At 33.1% G+C, this 12,897-nt stretch overlaps 1 protein-coding gene across 4 annotated transcripts in view; it reads left to right on the forward strand.

Annotated features, from left to right (window-relative positions):
- Positions 1 to 10,962, forward strand: part of LOC145277591 (uncharacterized) — a 351,477-nt gene extending 340,515 nt beyond the window's left edge. For 2 of the 4 annotated variants that reach the window (XM_080129105.1, XM_080129104.1), the window contains exons 3-6: positions 51 to 164; positions 2,862 to 2,975; positions 4,671 to 4,784; positions 9,834 to 10,962. In XM_080129105.1, the coding sequence (XP_079985231.1) occupies positions 51 to 164; positions 2,862 to 2,975; positions 4,671 to 4,784; positions 9,834 to 9,862 (371 nt within the window). In that variant the 3' untranslated portion in view covers positions 9,863 to 10,962. The remainder of the gene's footprint in view (positions 1 to 50; positions 165 to 2,861; positions 2,976 to 4,670; positions 4,785 to 9,833) is intronic. The other 2 variants (XM_080129107.1, XM_080129106.1) reach the window with 1 other exon arrangement.
- Positions 10,963 to 12,897: the final 1,935 nt, after the last annotated feature.

Here is a 12,897-nt window from a genome sequence, read left to right on the forward strand (position 1 = left end):
TAATTATCACTGCCATGTCATCAGTATTTGGTTTTTAATCTTTTGTCTAGATATTATCCAAGAGCGAGGAGAAGTTGAATTGCGAAGTTCCATCGGCGCTTTTGATAAAAAAGGCTTGAAGCCCACGAAAACGCTGGAGAAAGTTAATCTGCCCGACCGAGCAGGTTTGTGAGATTTGGGCACCAAACAATCTTGGTCATTGGCTTTTGAGGTTTTGTTAATTTCTGCTAATGATTGTTGTGGCAACATTTTATCTAGCACATTGTTTTTGGCAAAGCTAACTGCTGGGTGTTCTGTTTTTGAACTTACTAATTTGTTTCCTTCTCACATGTTGGTTGGTGTTATTGTTACTAATTTTTCTTTCTTTATATACAATTGAAATACTAACGTGTTGACTAAAATTTGTTTTGAAATTTTTGGTTTTGAGAGTAGACACAAATGCTCAAACCAGACGCAGATTCAGCAATCTTTCAGTTTTATTTATTTATTTTTTTTCTGACACTGCCACGTCAGATTCTAGTCATTAAGTTTTGCAAGTGATTTTCCTCTTACCTGTTTTCCTAGTAGACTCTGCGTCTGTCCAACTTTACTAATGTTTTAAGATTTTTTATTGTCTATGGTAAGTAAAATTAAGCATGTTTAATTTGTAATTAGGTAGAAATTACATTTTTACTTGGTACTTTTTCTTTTTATCTTGATTTGGGTATAAATTTATATTCTCATTTGAAGATTCACCTGGAAACTGTGATATCTATCAAAGATGAATATAATTTTAACACAGATAAGTGTTTGGACTAAATAGTAAGGTTGGAATGCTAGTTTTCGTAATAGATAAATGTATGAACCATGTATTAAACAATGGGATTTTTAAATATTGAAGTTAGTCTGCCAATCTTCAATCATATTTCTGTGTGTTCAATATATAAATATTGAACTGTGGCATAGATTTGAGTTAGTGATATTAATCCATCTATTAATTTTCCTTTGTTGCAAATGTAGACACCACAACCAAAACTTCCCTTGTTTTGATTTCTGAAATAAGTTCATTCCCATGACTTTATTGCTTTGGTTGTTGAAATCTGTCTTGCCAGTAAAGTTGCAATGTAGGGGGATAAAAATACCCCCTCCCCCACCATCATCCAAAAATATATTTAAAAATCCTATTTTAAATGTTTCAAATAATTATCAGTTTTAATAAGGTAGCTAAACCTGGTTCAAACACTTTTTGCAATGATCTTTCATTTGCTTCTGTTTTATATTAACTGTTAGTTTTATGCCCAATGTAAAATTAAACCTTTCTATATTATACTTAAAGTGAAACCTACCATGACTGGGTGGTAGTAAACTAGTTTTTTTTTTTTTTTTTTCTGCTGCTATATATCTCACTAGTTCAGCTATAAAAGGATGCATTTTTCTTTTTTGGGGGTGAAGGCCATCATTTTTTTTTTTCTTTTTGTCCATGACTAATTGTATCCATATAAATGTGCAGATCACACTTGTCTTCCACTTGAATGACCTTCATTGTGACTTAACGTTTTCTGGTGGTGGTTTTAGAAAAGAAGCCGTTTCAATTTCCTTGCTTCACAAGTGATACCCATATCCATAAAAATGGCATTCTGCAGTTGCAAAATGTAAATAGAAAGCTCGTCATTGATTCCCCTGCTATAACTTAGTGTACCTAGTTATTATATAAAATTAACTAGTTTTAACCATGCTTATTTTTTGTTTTGATAGTATGCCTTTTATCAAATTTTAAATATTTAAGTTTGATCATTAAATTTTAAGTAATGCAAAGAAATCAATTTTTTTTTTTTTTTACCCTCTAAATTAATTACTCGCTAATCAATTTAAGATTCAAAATCACGTTCACAATTTTTAAGTAAAGCTGATTATTTTACTCTTCCACAATTGATAGCTTTCATAATAAAATACATATCGTTTGTATTGAAATTAATCCTACTCAACGTTAAGTCGTAAGGAAATCGGGATTTGTCGAATCTACAGCCACCTGCGTACAAGGCATATCGGAAAGCATACTTCTGTATCGCCCTTTCAATCTTGCAATTCTAAATTAAATATTGTATATTTTTCCTAGTTACAAGTTTTTACTTTGCTTTCTGACCTTTTCTAATCCAAGGTCTTTGATTGGTTTGGCTGCTTGAGGACTTGATAGAAAAACAGTGTGTCCATACACTATTTCCTTTATGCAAATTTTCCATTTGCATATTCTTGTGCAAGGAATCTGAATATGCCACTGAAACTCTTTAGAAATTCCAAAATCTGTAAGTTTACATATGCTGAACTACCCTTTAAAAAAACTATGTATTCATAAAAAAGTTGGAATTCTGAAGATTGAATTGTAATGCATTTATGTACACAAAATAAATGACTAAAAATGAATGTTGCATTTTGGCACATTGAACTAATTTGTCTCGCCAAAATGAGATTGTACCTTTTTCTTTTCTCGCTACTCTTTTAGAGTATTCACACATAGCCTAAAAAAAGGTCAGTTTTAAATTGGTGATTCAAAAGTAATTTGACTAAATTAGTTTGAAAGAATATACTTGAAAACCAGAATTTCTTGGAGTCACAATTTTATAAAGCAACCGCAAGCTGCATTAATTTTTTAATTGAATTTAAAATTTTTAGTTTCTCTACATAAGAATTTTAAAGTTTCATGTAAATATTGCAGTTTTAAAGCTTTAACTTTTCCAAAAATTATCTTGGAAGGATGTGCTAAACCAACCATGCAGAGGTAATGATTAACAAATATTTGTACAAAAAAATGGTGACTGGTTTTTAACTTTTTTTTTTTATAAATCAAAATTTAACTTAATTTTTTTTTTTTTTTTTTAATAAAGAAATCGCACAAGAGAAAACTGAACAAGAATTGCGTAACTCCATTGGTGACTTTAACAAGGCCAAACTGAAACCGGCAGTAACGGCAGAAAAAAATTCGTTGCCAGATAAAACGAGTAAGTTTAAGTTTTTTTAAATTTTTTTCCTTCCACTTTTCTGCCATGCTTGACAGGTATTGTGAGTATTAAGAGTTTTAGCCCTCTGGTGGTGGTATCCTCTTTGTGATGGTCATTGTATCAGCTCTGCAAAGTAACAAAATCTCAATGCGTAACCCATCCAAGTGGGGTCTGGGACTGAAGTTACACATTTCCAAACTTGTAAATTATTGAAATACAAACTTTAACTGTAGACTAATCTCACTGAAGCATTTCTGCATCTGGTCACATGATGTAACTTTACTTTTGAAAATGAAGCACAAAACTTTCAGCCCATGCCATAGTCAGTTTGACATTCACTGTTGTGTGAATGTTTAATGAAAATACCATACTTTTATCTAATACAAAAACGTTATAAGCAGTTCTGCCAGAAAGGCAGTGAAATATTGACTTTTCAATCTAAATCTAATTCCTCTTCTGTAATCTTTCCATGCACTTGATCGTTCATGGAAATCTTGTACAGGCGGTGGGTGGGGAGGATCCTGGTTCTCCAAAAAATGCTCCATTACGATATATTACTAGTTTCAGCAATTGAGATCGGAAAATGGAAAAAAAAAGTATATGGAGATCTGAGGTTGTGTGGATTCCAAGACTTTTTTATTTTTTTTATATAGACAGAATGCTTCAAGTTCTGCAAATGTCAACCTCCTTTTTAGCTTGTGTCCTTAAACCAAGACTTGCTCATCTCTAGCTTTTAAAACTATATGGACCAAATCAGAACATTCAAGCAGATAACAATTATCCAAAACTGCTAAAAGATGACTAACCTTCAGTTATCTGTGGTCAAGCTTGTTGAGCATCGCAGCTGATTAATTTCACCAATCAGTTACTTCATGAAAATTCTTCTGCAGTTGTTCAGAATCTTCATTAATTCACTGAAGTAGCATTCGTGTAATGAATGCATGTGTGAATGTAGGATTGACATGAAATCCTTAAAGATAAACTAAAATGACCGAAAAATGGGCTGAAATGACTTCAATAAAAAGTAAATGACTTAGAATGACTTTAATGAACTTAAGGATGAATTGAATGACTTGAATGCTTAAAAAATAACTGGAATCCTTCAAAAACAACTTGAATGATCTGGAGAATGACTTGAATGGCTTTGAGACTGACTGGTTGTAAAGTGGGCAATCATTTTACATTAAATTAATACAGAAAAGTGATCCCTCCCATTTTATATCACAGTTAGAAACATAAGTACAGCATGTAAGAACAGATACTACACTTTTTTTTCTTGGCCAAAAGGCCAAGAAAAGCTTAAAAGCCAAGAACAGCATCTATTAACAGACCTTTGATCTTAACCAAAAAGGCCAAGCACAAGTGTTACGGACAGACTGACCGGAGTGACTTATATTGTCGCTTGCACACGACTAAAAATGGAATCCCCTGATTACTTCTAATGTATTAAAAAAAAAAAAATAAAATAAATATTTAGCTGACTATTTTTACAATAAAAATATTTTGGAACTAAATTTTAATACATAAAGGTTAATTTTTTTTTTTTTTTAATATAATAGAAACTTCATACCTAACACTTGGCATACAAAAGCTTATGCAAAATTCTAATATTGTAATCATGTTGATCCGACTCCCTCTTATATCCATGTATGTACTCTTTTATAAAACCAGTTTTGTCTTTATTCTTCTCTCCAGCTATTGAGAAAGAAAAAACCGAAAAGGAACTTATTGACTCCATCAGTGATTTCAAAAAAGATGGGCTTAAACATGCCGAAACAAAAGAAAAAGTGGTGCTGCCCTCCAAAGATGGTAAGTGTCTTCTAGATGTTTTTTTTTCTCGCCAGATAATGTTATAATACATTTGGCCCCTCAAAAGCTGGTTATACCAAATTCTGATAGAATTCTTTTAAATGCTTCTCTAATCTCTGTAGTTTGATCCAACTGGTATTTCGAGGGTTCTTTACGCCCAATTTTGAAAATCTTAAATCTACCACAACTAAACAATTTTTCTTTCACATGCCCAGCATCAAATGAATTTCCATGAACAGTTTTTCCACAGAACTTTCCATCTGTAGATGTTACAAGGCTACTTCAGTCATCTACATGACTATCTCCATGTTGAATGTCCACAAATTGCCCTGCCTTAAGTAATCTGTTCATTGCCCTAATCATTTTTAGTTGTCTTATAAGACTCTTCATTATTAAACTGACAATTAACCCTCAATCCTTGAGTGCCTTTTGGTCTTGATAAGTGATTATCAGAAAACTATGTAGCCAATAACTGTTGCATGTAGGTATCATTTGTCCCTGTTGGTTATACATCCTTGACAGTAACTTTGTCGAGCTGAGGTATGGGCTACCTTCAGAGGCTTCACCTTCGCTTTGAGAAAGTGCTAGTTATAGCAGATTGGGATCCTATTATGGTAAAATCAGATAGCTAACTAGTTTAACTATGCAGTTTGCATAACTAAACCAAAAGGTTAGAAATTAATTTCTAACAATTAAGTTTAAAGGCAAGTGAGATATTTGGAGCAATGGGAAATGAACAAAGGTGATTGAAAAAGCCGTTTAGGTTAGGAATTTACAATAGCAAAAATGTCTTAATAACAAAGTTGACTTTCGTTTTGTAAACCTAAGTTAACAACTGTCGGGCAAGATTAAGTTGTAGAACAAGCGAAAGACTTTATATAATATAACCAGAAAGCATTTGGAAGTGGAATAGACAGGCATCGTATAGATTGCTAGATAGTTGAGTTTCTAGTTAGCAGACTGATCTGTTTCTTGATAGACCATGTTACGTCCTGGGAGCTAATATGGATGCAACAGCTGAGATGTGAAGTCCAGCAAAGATATTTTGGCTTCGGGAGACACAAAGGCCCGATGAACATGAAAATAAAGCTACAGGAAATATAAAATGGTGTCTTAATTTCACATGCAAATATTTCTTTAAAGTCGAGTGGCAGATTGCTGGCAATCGAAGGAACCATAAAATCAGAGGTATATCCCCTTTGTGCATCATGCAGACAATGTTTATACGTAAGTTTTATTGAAACTTATGGATGTTATTTAACCCCCCCCTCCCCCACACGCGCGCATTGACAATATTTTATACATACAAGACTTATACACACAGCACAAATATTGGGTGGGTTTCTGTCACCATTTTGTTTTATTTTGAATTGATTATCAGGTCTTCAAAGACCTTGTGGCCATTTTTTGTTCAAGAGCGCTTAATATTACTCAAATTTTTTTTTTAATAGTCAGAATCTTTGATCTCTTCTGAAATTTGCTTTTCAAATGTACTTGATCACAGGTTAACTCTTTGACCTGGTTGAACTATTTTGTTCAAATATAACTGCATAAAGTGAAAATTGATTCAAACACAATTTGTATGTATGCCAGATAACCTCCCAATTGCAACTGTCTATTGCTTACATTCAGTATGCTGCCATCTAAAATTAACAATATTTTAACCATCTACATAATTCTTTTCATAAAGGGTTAAGAGAAAAACTTAATTTTCTTGGAAAACTTTGTTTTACCTAGTATTTAGGTAATATTTTCTCTGTACAGATTGATTAGTGCCATGGGCAAGTTTGAATCTGTGATCTAGGAATTTTTCTCAGCAAACTACTTGGTGACAAGCAATCTGAATTTCGTCCTACAAAATCTACTTGTTAACTATTGCATATAACAATGAATCTCTTAAAGTGGGCTTTAGTATGTCTACAGCTATTATAATAGAAACAGAAGCCTTTGATAGGTTCTTTCAGAAAGGGTGACTTTATAAATTTGCCAGATATTTCATAGCTAACAATGTTTTTGCAACCATCAAATCCTTTTCTGAAAACTCTATTACAGTTGTTGCTTGACAAGTCTGAAAACCATAGTTTAAATGTTGACATCCCTCAAGGATCTACTCTAGGCTCAACCCTCTTCCTTCATTAATGATTTTCTAAATCTGATTGCAATCATTTGACATTTATGCAGATGACAACTGTCTATGGCAACATCTAAGTATATGTGATCAAGCTGATTGAACACGAGATGCAATGGAAGGTGTTTTTAAACACTTAAAATCCACTTAATTGTAGTTGAATGCACTTAACTCCTGATGTAATTCTTTCAATGTACCAAGATGGAATACTGCTGCTACGTGTTGGTTTTAGCACTATGCTACTTGACTGCAGAATATTGCACATCAGCATGAGCTCATTCTGCTCCTGCTGCAAAGGTCAACATTGCAATAATGCAAGACAATCTGCCATCTGTCTACTGAATCCAGAATTGCTTTGTTGCAGATTCGTCAAGGCGATATTGAAGGCAGAATATAACAGCAATAACTGTCCATCTATATAACCATCATAGATTGCGCACATACTTGTCCCCTAAGCGAGGCATACTCCAAGGAAGACCTGAAGCATACTTTGGACACTGCCAGATGAATCTAGAGATGGAGTGAAACTAAGATCTTGAGACAACCGGCTTAGATTTTATTTTTTATTTTTTATTTACCATGATTAAGGATAAAATTGAAATCTAGTGGGATGATCTCTTTTCTTTATAGCTATTTTGATAGATGATTCTTTTTCCACTCTTTCATTATTTTCATGAAAGGTGGTTGATCGAGCTCTAATTTCTTGCTCCTTTGTATGACATTTGTAGCCAGAAGTCGGCCAAAAATTTTCATTCCAATGTGCTTAGCATCAGGCAGAATTTCCCTGAATAGTTACTTTTTGAAAGGCTTCCTATCTTTTGAACACATTACCACATGTTTTCTTGCTTGTGGACTACAGGATCATCAAATCCGATGTCAACACTTGTCATATGTAATCACTTTGTTTATTCTATTATTTTCAGTTCTCATCTTCATAATTCAAGTGACAATACATTTGTCTCATTAATCCTCACCGAGTGGCTTTTGGCCTTGATAAGATGATGCATTAGTTGGGAGGAAAAGTTTTTGTAAATTTGGAATCTGCACATTAGTGTACAAAGAATTTGGGAATTAAGTGAATTCCAAATTTCAGTTTTATTTTTCCAGCCATTGTAAAGACAGATCAGGATAATTCCATAAGCAAATTCCAAAATTTTGTTAAAACCAGGAAACACACAAAATATTGCCAACAAAAGCTGGTCTGTTTTTTTGTTTTGTGTAATGATTCACAACTTTTCTGGTGACTTAATAGTTAGATGGATGCATTGAAAGGCAGAATAACTAATATTATGAAAGGATTGACAATCAATGTGAATAAAAAAAATTTGACTTTTTTTTTTTTTCTACAGTGGTAGTAGCAATTAGTTCTTGCTGTAACTAGCTCACAAGGAGAAACTGACAGATTGAATCTGTCAGTGGGGAGTGGTTTGACTCGCAACATGTGAGAAAGAGGCTTTACATCACCCCCCCCCCACACACACACACACAAACACACACTCCAACAAGTTGCATACTTTTCTTTTTTTTCTCCAAGGCATGAAAAAGTACTCTGAATGGCATGCCCCCAGCTGTAGCAGCAATGTCTGAGCTTATCCAAACTCTGGTTCTTTTGGACCAGAGTTTAATATTATACTACACTTTACTGTCCTTGATCTAGAAGGATTTGTTACACTGACATTTTTTTTGTCACATCCAAGTTGGCTTTTTTTTTTTTTTTTTTTTTTTTTTTTTTTTTTTTAAGGTTTAATTTCCCCTTATAACTTTTGTACTACTTTTGTAAGGGAGCCAAGTAACTAGGAATCTCAAATGGTAGAATTAAAACATTTGAATAAATATTTTCCCTTTATTTTTAGTGTTTTTATTTGATCATTATTTAATTTTTATTTTCTCCTAGTAAGATATAAAATGTGAGGGGAGGGCAACTTGTTTCCTGGTTAACGAAACCAGGTTTGAATGATGGAAGTTGGGAAGCTTGGTTTCCCATCATTTTATCACCAACTTAAGAGTTTGCAAGATCTATCATTAATGTTTTTTTTTTTTAAATGTTGCCATACAGATGTCCGCTAGATGTTAAAAAAAATGAAAGTATTTTTAAGGTAGTGTTTTCTTTATCCATAAAATTGGATGAAAATAGCTTCCAAAACTCTTAATAAGGATTTTGAAGCCAATTTAAATGACTTTCTATTCGACAATTTTGAAATACTTAAGTGAATTTAGCTTTACAAAGTAATGCATCTTTTAAAATTTTTAATGGATAAAGTCCTTGTAATATGATGGAACAAAGTGGTCACACTATTTTAAATATTTATAATTTAACCCATTAAATCCCACTTTCTATAAATAGGACTAAATATTTTCTATTTATAGTATTCCAAAGAAAGGATAAAATTCAACTGTTTGTAAATTTGTTGGAACCCTCTTAAAAACTCTTGTGAAATTTAAAATTCTAGTTCAATGATTTGAGTCTTGCAATATTAAAACCGCTGATTTATTTCACTTTGAGCAATGTAACTCTGAACTGCTTTGCTCCTTACCATAATGTGTAAATTTTTATCTTGAATGTATAACCTCTTTATTTCTAAAATATCACATGTACTTAGTGTTCTATTGGCGTTAATATTTTTTTATTTTATTTAAAATTTTTTTTTAACTCCTTTTTATTCATTAGTTTCAACTCTAATATAAAATTAGAGCATCTACATTTTATAATAGGTCAAATTTGTCAATTTCCATTGGCCTATTTTCAGCTCTAAAAAAAATATTGACCTTGCCAAGAATTTTATCAAAAAATGGATATGCTCATTAGTTTAAATAAAGCTAAGCACTGCTGTTGTGACTAAACACTTCTGTCATGATTATTTTTGTGGGGGTGGTGATGCATTTATCTATTTTTACTTATATATTGATGTTTTTTCTTTCAGATATTGAAAAGGAAAAATCTGGCGCATAAAGTGGTTTCCTTGAAGCAGCAACGCCCTCCCTCCTTTGGACCCTCCAAATAAAAATGGCCTTGTTAAGCCTTTTTTTTTTTCTTCCCCGTCCCTTAAAGTTACCAACTCCTTCAAATTTTTTTTAATTTTATTTTTATAATGTTGATCTTCCTGCTGACGAAAGTGCTTGCTTCCTACAAAGCAAGCCAATAAGTGCCCCATCCCTCCTTCCAGTCAAACTTATCCAAAGTTAAAAAAAAAATGGAGGAAGGAAGATAACTGTTAAAATGACTGGACTGTTTCCGGTCAAGAGGGGTGGGGGGTTACCTTGTGATCTTGTCTCTGCCAAATCTTATTACAATTATTCCTATTCAAAATCCATATATCCTAAAACAAGACGATCTGCAGTTACTCCTATGCTACGTAATTCAAAGGAGATTACCTTCTCATTTGTTCATGTGATGCATAATTAAAAGATGGCAGCAAGAAAACCAAGCTAATATTTTAGCTTATATTTTATTTTGGTGTTTCTTCCTAAAGTCTTTTCTTTCCAAACAGCTTTGCTTGGCACCGCCCCAACCTCCCTCCTCGGGATGCACTTGCTAATTTACTAGTCCAGGCTGTGACCTTACTTGGCAAGGTAATGCTGTATCGTCGCCATCCATCGCAGCTTTTCTCCATTCTCTGTATTTCCACTGTATTAGTTGACAATTTGTCAACAATTGGTCGCTAGTTAAGCACAATCTCCTCCTCCTCCTCCTCCTCCTCTTATTAGATTTCCTCCTACCACCGTCTTTATACTCTGCTGGCTGGGGTAGCACTAAAAAAAAAAATCTTTAAATATTCATGCATATACATATGTATAATAGTTATTGGCAATTACATTTGATTATATATTTGCAATAAAAAAATTTAAAACCAAAAAAATAATGAAACGCCCTTTTCTTGTCGTTCACATATACTTATATATGGATCTTTCCACTTTGTTCTTCCTTTCCTAGTATCGATTTATCCCCCCTCCCTCTCCCCTACAATGTTTTGTTCAGTCTGGAATTAAATCAACCTTTCAAGACCACATTTTTTTTCTTTTTGGATGAAATAAAACAACTTTTTTCTAAGATTGTTTTCGTTTGTATTTTTTTTCTTTGCTTTTTCCATTCTCTGACTATCCCCGTTTTGTAAATGAACTGTTTTTTAATAATCCAATTTTGAGAATGTTCTGTTGATTCTATACTTAAAAATATTTTCAAAAATAAAATAATTACCATAAGTTTAAGAAGTCTCAAGTTTTCTATCCTGATTAAATTGAGGCTTATGAACTGATAAAAAAACAACAAAACTGACTAAATCTCCAACTCAAAACATTAGATTGACATTTCCCATCTGATGATGTGACCAAGGGTCAGAAAGTGGGAGTTCAAAAGCCAGCAGAAGGGCATTTTGGCCTGCAAAAAAATGTCTGGATAATCCTATCTGTATTCTCTAGTTGCTAAGCCTTTTGGAGGTAAAGTCTGGGAAGGTGGATCGCCTAGAATTCAGCTTATGGAAAAGCCATAATTTTGTTCTCTGAATGAAGGTGCAAGTGAAAATGAAATGTAAATAAAATGTGTACTTATTTTTAAGTTTAGACTCTTAAAGTACTCGTCACATAACACTAAAAATAGAAGAAATAGTAATTATACACCAATGCTACAGTTAGCAATAAAATCTTCCAGAACTGATGTTCTGGAACCCATTATAACAACTGGAAAATTTTAAAGGTGAAACTGTTAATTCCTCTTATTCCTTATAAGTTAATGCAAGTTAAAGCATTTACAATTCCCAACAAGCATTAAAGCATTTACAATTCCCAACAAGCCACCACTATGTGCCCCCCCCCCCCCCCGGACTGATGCCTTTGTCATGTTTTTGAATAAAAGGTAATGAAGCAACTTTAGTAAAAGTATTGCTTCTGTATAAGTTTTTTTTTTTTGGGGGGGGGGGGTGTCACATATTTTCAAGATGAAATGAATCAAAACGTATATAAAATCAAAGTACAAAATAAGGTGATCACAAATGGGCTTGGAAGCCAGTGCTGGTGAAGTTCTGTATTAAGTCCAAGATACCACTTTCAATTTGCGTGGTGTAATTTGAGCGCTGAAGAAATTAAGATTTGTTAAGGGATTCTGTTAGTGCCATGTTGTCTGCAAAAAGCTGATTCAAATTGAAATCATCCAACAAAAGTATCCTTATACCAATCGGCAAGTTGTTGAACTCATTGGTGGTAAATTTCTTAGTGGGCCAGGCTTGCAGTATACCAGCATACAACCAATTGCATGTATTCAAGTTCAATTTAGGAATATAATCAATATTTGCAAATCGGGTCTACAAGAGTTACTTCCCTTGTATTGTTAGCCAAAATCATAGAATTATTACCTATTTTACTCATTGAAATCTCCTGACACATTGGACTAAGACATTGGACTAAAACTGCCAAATGACGTCATGACAAACGATGGCCTTTTTTTTTAAATTTAAAAAAAATTTTTTTTATTTGATGCCATTTAAAACCCCTATTTAGACACAAGTATGAATTTTAAAAGAAAAATCAACTTCAAAATGTTTTCTACCCTTAAAACAACCTGAGGCTTGAGCCCCCGAATTTGCACGGTCATATGTTTCTGGACATATAATCCATGTGATCTTGTGTTTTTTTTTTTTTTTTTTTTTTTTTTTTTTTTTTGTAATTTTGATCTACTAGGGACGCAACCAGAATCTTTATCAAATCAGAATGTTACATTTTCTCCCTTGGATAGTTGTAACTTCATGGGAAAATTTCAGAAAAATGTAATGAGTAGTTGAATTTTGAGAACAAATGGACGAGGGTGAATTCTAAGGTCCAAATCCAACAGAGTCAGACCAATAAAAATTAGTTTTGCCATGTCTATAAATAATGCTCAGACAAAGCTTCAAAGTTGTTGGATACCTTGCTTTTCTTAGTCTGTTGTATGTTGGTTACTCACGCATTGGAAGTCAGAAAAACTCTACATTTACACGCTTGTTAAAGGTCACGGCC

This window comes from Euprymna scolopes, chromosome 6 (assembly GCF_053919585.1).
Source record: "Euprymna scolopes isolate OS-2025 chromosome 6, ASM5391958v1, whole genome shotgun sequence".
Lineage (NCBI taxonomy): Eukaryota > Metazoa > Mollusca > Cephalopoda > Sepiida > Sepiolidae > Euprymna > Euprymna scolopes.